The sequence below is a fragment of the Trichechus manatus genome, unplaced genomic scaffold (assembly GCF_000243295.1).
Source record: "Trichechus manatus latirostris isolate Lorelei unplaced genomic scaffold, TriManLat1.0 scaffold00063, whole genome shotgun sequence".
NCBI classification, from domain to species: Eukaryota; Metazoa; Chordata; class Mammalia; order Sirenia; family Trichechidae; genus Trichechus; species Trichechus manatus.
The window spans coordinates 12,145,598-12,152,315 of record NW_004443999.1 but is presented as its reverse complement, the minus strand read 5'-3'; the positions used below and the strand labels follow the sequence as shown (position 1 = coordinate 12,152,315).

Sequence of the window (6,718 nt, the reverse complement as noted above, 5' to 3'; positions counted from 1 at the left end):
TAACAATATTAAAAAATAATAATTGTTACTAGGAGGTAGGAGACTATTCTTTTTTTTTTTTCCTTTACATATTTTTAAATAAAAAAACTCATTTCTTACTTTTGAAAAAGAGAATCATTTTTCTATTGGTTTCTTATTCACTAAAACAACATGAAGTTAATAGTAAATGCAACTCTTTTTTGTACATTTTCTTTTAAAAGCAATCTTTATAAAATTACCTTTTATGGTGGGGATCGGCAAACTTTGTCTGTAAAGGGCTATTAAAGGGATAGCATATATTCTCAGCTTTTGGAGCTATAAGGTCTCTGCTAAAACTACACTGCCACTGGAGTGAAAAAGCAACTGTAGAAAATACATAAGCAAACGGGTATGGTTGTGTTCCAACAAAATTTTATTTACAAAAACAGACAGTGGCCTAGATGTGGCCTGCAGGCTCTGCTTCAAACTAAGTTTCTTTAAATTAGAATAATTGTAATGCCACCTCATTCCCTCCATTCTTCCTACACTCTGGATCTATTAGAAGATAATCTGTAAGTGGATAACAGGAGCCCTAGTACAGCAGTGGTTAAAGCAGTTTGCTGCTAACCAAAAGTTGGTGGTTCAAACCTACCAGCTGCTTTGCAGGAAAAAGATGTGGAAGTTGGCTTCCATAAGGATTTACAGCCTTGGAAATCCCATAGGGTCGCTATGAATCGGAATCGACTCGATGGCAGTAGGTTTGGGTGGATATAAGGGGATAACAGTCCAGTGGTTCTTAAACATTTTGGTGTCAGGACTCTTTTAGTCTTTTAAAAATTATTGAGTACCTCAAACAGCTTTTATTAGGGTGGGTAATATCTGTTGACATTTACCATATTAGAAATTAAAAACTGACAAATTAAAAAATATTTACTGATTCATTTTAAAATAACAACTTATTAAATATTAACACATTTTTATGAAAAATAACTATTTTTCAAAAAACAAAGTTAGTGACAATGATTCTTTTTACTTTTTTTTACAAATCCGTATAATGTCTGACTGTGAAGAAGACAGGTGGATTCTCTTATCTGCTCTGGATTCAATTCGTTGTGATAAGCTGTTCTGGTTGAAGCATTTAACGAAAATCTGGCCTCACCTCAAGACATGTAGTTGGAAAAGGGAGGAATATTTTAAGAGTTTTTTCCAATCAGACTGGATATTTTACTTTGATTCTACACCAAAACTGGACAAGAGGGAGCTTCTTAAAGGTTAGATGCAATGTGAAATTTTAAACCATAATATAGTTCATTGATAACGAACTTCTCAAACTCTGAATCTTTAAATTCCATTCATCTACCTATACTTTGAATGCCTTGTTTTACTCATGCATCATTTTGAATATCATGCTTTGGTCATTTGGAAAATATTGGACCAGAGTTATGCAAATCTTTCTCAATATTGATGCATTTCATTAAAGAATACAATAAATAAATAAATCACATTCATTAGTACCACCACTGATCTCATTAGAAAAGTCTTTCCATACTTAGAAGCTGTCAAGTTCATGGTGGCAGAAATGAGTTTTCCAAAATTTTAGTTCTCACTTAGCAGCTCCAATTTTATCATTGGCAACAAATACTGTCTACTTATTTTCATTGAAGTGACAGGCTCACTTCACTCAGTTTCATGAAAATGTTTGCCAAATAGCCAGGTCTTAATAACTGTAACTTGTTTTCAGTTGTTCTTCCAAGTAAAATCGGCATCCATTAAAAAAAAAAGTGAGTAGTTCAGCTCACAGTTTAAACGACTGCAATAGGTACTTTTCCTGGAGACAATCATCATACTTCAGTGTGAAGCAAAAGGGCTTTATAAGAGGGCTTTCCATTTTGTTATGCAAAATATTAAAAAGATGCATACTCAAGGGTCAAGTTATAATAAAATTAATAATTTTACTGGTACATCAAACTCATTTTTAAGTGAAATTGGTCTTTTCTTTTTCTATAGGAGCATGGCAGTGAAGAACACAATCACTATTAGTACATTTGGGTGCCATTACCTTGGTTTGTGTTAACGCAACAGCAGTTTTGCCCATCACTGCTTTTGTACCAACAGTGCAAATGTCAATGCAGTGAAAAGAGACAAACATATCTTAATATTATTATGAAAATGGTTTTTACATCATGGACCCCCTTGAAAGGATTTCAGACACCCTCCCAGAGTTGGCAGATACATACTTTGAGAACTTCTAACACAGTTTAATATACTTATACTCATGCAAAATCAATGGTAATATACCTATCTGTGTGCAATGCCATATTGCACGAAGGGTCCTATCTTCTGTAATTTGAGCCCTTTTCTTTTTGGCTCATCTTTTTCCTTTATTAGGACAGCATGGCCTAGAAGAATTTAGATTAAAATGCACAAGACACTTTTAAAAGAGTTTTCTCTATTATTTTTTTAAAAAGAAGTTTTTAAGGAAAAAAGGACAATTCTTACAGGAAGGTAAGGTGCTAATGCTCCACAGGATTCAGCCACCAGCAGTCGTCTTTCTGGGTACTTATGATTAATCTAGAGTAAAAATAAAGAAATCAAGTATAAACAACATAGTATCCCTTCTTCCAACACAGAATTAGTTTTCACCATAAATCCTGTTACAAATACAATAAAGTTTCTTCCTTTTACACTTCTACACCCTGTGTGGCTATTCCTGGATCAGGAATAAGGGAATCAGGGAGAGTCTAAAAATGAGGTCATGGGGTCATCTGTTAAAGAAAAAAGGAAAAACAAAGATGAAAATTTGGCAAGGTGTCTAGAGATGATGGGCTTGCCTAAGACGAGGCTTTCCTTAGATTTCAGGAGAGAGTTAGGACCCTACCCTAGCAGTATTAGTATATTTTTTGGTTTGGAAAACCTACCTTCTGGATATTATAGATATACTGTATAACATGTGCCAGGAATGACTCACCATGCCCCTTTTTTACCTAAGGGATTAAGCAGTAAATTAATCAGTGATTAATCAGAGCCCTTGACTAGTGATAGGATTTTGTTTTTAAAGTAAGCTAACTTCCAACTGGCATAACAAAGTTTATTAAGAAAATATTCTGCATCTCACTTTGGTGAGTGGCATCTGGGGTCTTAAAAGCTAGCAGGTGGCCATCTAAGATGCATCAATTGTTCCTAACTCACTTGGAGCAAAGGAGAATGAAGAACACCAAAGTTACAAGGAAAATATTAGCCCAAGAGACAAAAGGTCCACATAAATCAGAGACTTCATCAGCCTGAGACCAGAAGAACTAGATGGTGCCTGGCTACCACCAATGACCGCCCTGACAGGAAACACAACAGACAGTCCCGGACGGAGTGGGAAAAAAGTGTGGAGCAGAACTCAAATTCACGTAAAAAGACCAGACTTAATGGTCTGACAGAGACTAGAGGAACCCCCAAAACTACGGCCCCCGGATACTTTGTTAACCCAGAACTAAAGCCATTCTTGAAGCCCACTATTCAGACAAAGATCTGACTGGACAAAAAATAATACTAATGAGGACTGTGCTTCTTAGTTTAATCAGATACACGAGACCAAATGGGCAGCTCCTCTCTGGAGGCAGGATAAGAAGGCAGGGACAGGAACTGGTTGAATGAACACAAGAAACCTGGGGTGGAAAGGGGGACTGTGCTGTCACATTGTAGGGATTGCAACTCATGTCACCTAATAATGTCTGTATAAATTTTTGCATGAGGAATTAACTTGAGCTATAAGCTTTCACCTAAAGCACAATTAAAAAAAAAAAAATCAGTAGGTAATGCTTATGTTACATGACAGTGGGTTTGTTAAGAGAAAATGGAGATGTTCACAGGGCCATATTATACACTGAATTTTACTGGTTGACAACATACTACTACTTTGATGTATTAGCATTTGAGTCCAGTTTGAAAAAAAAATGCCTTAGTTTGAACAATTCAAAAGGATACGATTATATCTCATTTGGTTGTTTTTAAACCAAAATAGTTAAACTTTGTCAGAGGACATCACTATATTAACACAAATACGGTTTACTTTTGAGAATTACTCAAATAATGCACTGGCAAGAATTATTCATATAATTCATTGCAAATATACATTTCATTTATTTTTTTAAATGATGTAAATTATCTTGAGGTCTAATAAAATCGTATTTTAAAATTTCATTTGCGAAGTCTTTTAGGGGCATCTTATTACCACTATGAAAAAGAGGTTGCTAATCTAAATAGATTATATATTTTTTAATTTAATGAGAAGCTTTTGTTGTCTCTTATATGGCATAACACTACGAACAATAAGAGTGTCATGCAGATGTTCATCTAAACTACAAAAAAATATCTGCAAAGAGTTTTATGCAAATAGAACTTATGTAAGAAAAAAGGTGTTGGTTGACACTATTCCAGCTAGACAGTACTGAAATACAGATTCACAAGTTGGGCAGAGATACGTAATACAGCCTCTTCTTTAGTCTTGAAGTGCTGTATTCATTTGAAATTCTTGTACACTTGAAGCCACCTTCTACATGTGAAACAAATTGCCAAGTTCTTTAACCACTTGTGTGGTTTAATAAAAGAGATTAAAATCTCTGTTGTGTTGGAAAGGTCAGGTGTTTTATTTTTAATTTTATTGTACTATCTCTAATCATGGCTTTATCTCATGAGTAAAGCAAAGTGATTTTCCAAACTATCCTTCTCCTTCTACTTTGTGCTGTAATATTTCCTTAACTTATTAAAAACAATTTATCATATTTTTCATTAAACTATTCCTTACTCCACTGTAAATACAAACACGGTATTTGTGCGAGTATTTCTGCCTAGATACACACAATACGTACACATTTAAGTGATAAGGTACTAAGTGTCTTGAGAGGTAAGTGAAAATTAACTGGAAATTAATCTTTCTTTAAAGAAAGGTTATTTTTTGTTCATGTTTGTTATTTTCCATCTTAAACATGCATTACTTTTTAAGAAATTAATAAATAAGGCCAAAGTATGTCTTCTGTCCCACAAAACAAAACAAACCATGAAGGAAAGGGCAGACACAGGTTTTATGGAGCCTGGAGTTATACAATTGGCAGGGTTTTTTAAGAAAAATAATATGAAATTATGAATACAATATTAGGTAGGCCCTTGGGAGTGGCCCATGCAAGTGAATGACTTCATAGCTTAAGCTTTAACAGTTTCATGGGAAATCACCTCTGTATGTAGAGATTCTTTGTGTTGAATCTTTTCCCAGTTACATTTGAAAATAAAATTGATGCTAGTTATATTTCTTTAAAGCATACATTATTTCTCAAAGACAACCGTTTATTTAATGCAGATTAGACAGTTTAAAAAATGTAAGATGGTAAGAATTTGACATTTCTGTCTTTCATTCTGAAAAGATACATTGATTAAAGTAACGTCAAACTCAAAAAAAAAAAAAAGAAAAAAAAAATGTAAGCCGACTTCAACCCATTCCTTTGTTGGTATATGCAAAATGATGAGTTTTTGCTATTGTGATGACTACAATGAACTATAACAAAAAATGACACATACTGGATTTTGTTCTCATATGTCTTCTTCTTAGAATATAAATCTTTCTTTGACTGGAAAGGAAGTACATTTGTTCTCATATTCCCATATGAAAAGGTGACATAATTCATTAATATACTGGATGCCTAAAATTAAGAAAAGAAATTATATAGTAATCTACTGGGCAACAAACTGGAGGTAGGTGGCTAGACAGATCCCCAGTATCCATGTTTATGTGGGTTACAGAAGAGGTGGTGGTAGAGATGTTTATAAAGGACATCTCTGAATTAAATTTAATCCAGAAATAGTTACCTCAAAGGCAGAATGGTTTGAATATCAAAGTATGCTGTACATAAACTTTCATTTTGCCCTTCTTTAGTCTAGCTCAGGGAGTCTCAAAATTAAATGTATATGCAAAAATCAACTGTATCTCTATATATCAGCAATGAACAAACTGAAAATCAAATTAAGAAAATAATTCTATTTATAATAGCATCAAAAAGAATAAAATACTTAGGAATAAATTAGTGCTTATACTCTGAAAACTATAAAACATTATTGAAAGAAGTTAAAGACAATGTAAAGACATCCTAAAATCATGGATTAGAAGGCTTACTATTGTTAAAATGGAATACTCCACAAATTGATCAACAGATTCAATGCAAGCCTTACAAAAATCCCAGCTGGCTTCGACACAGAAATTGACAAGTTGGTTCTAAAATTCGTATGGAAATTCCAAGGACAGAGAATAGCCAAACCAATCTTGAAAAAAAAAAAAAAGAACTGAGTTGAGGGATTGGGCTTTCTTTTTAGGGTGATGAAATGTTCTAAAATTAACTGTGGTGAGGGCTTATCTCAATAAAATAATTTAAAAAAGAAAATGAAAAAGAACTATTATAAAAATTAAATATACACAAGAATAACCAAATAGAGTTGCAAAGGCAAAGCTGTATATGTTGCAGCCACGTTTATTTTGACTCTAAATTACACTGTAATTTATAGATGATGTTGAGGATTTTCAAAGACAATTAGGACTATATATGATGTTCCCTTTATAAACTGAATCTAGACACGACTCCTATATATTTTAATGAAAATATAAATGTCCAAATTAGGAATAAACTCTAAAAGACTACAAATTTTAGTGAAATTCCAGAGTCCAATATTTTCCTTAAGAATAAGTGACTGTGCCTAAAAATATAAAGTTCATAGAAGAAAAAAT

At 33.3% G+C, this 6,718-nt stretch overlaps 1 protein-coding gene across 1 annotated transcript in view; it reads right to left on the bottom strand.

Moving 5' to 3' along the window:
* RELCH (RAB11 binding and LisH domain, coiled-coil and HEAT repeat containing) overlaps positions 1-6,718 on the bottom strand; it is a 145,286-nt gene that overhangs the window by 50,673 nt on the left and 87,895 nt on the right. Inside the window, exon 13 of the mRNA XM_023733945.1 lies at positions 2,458-2,529. Within this exon, the coding sequence (XP_023589713.1) occupies positions 2,458-2,529 (72 nt within the window). The remainder of the gene's footprint in view (positions 1-2,457; positions 2,530-6,718) is intronic.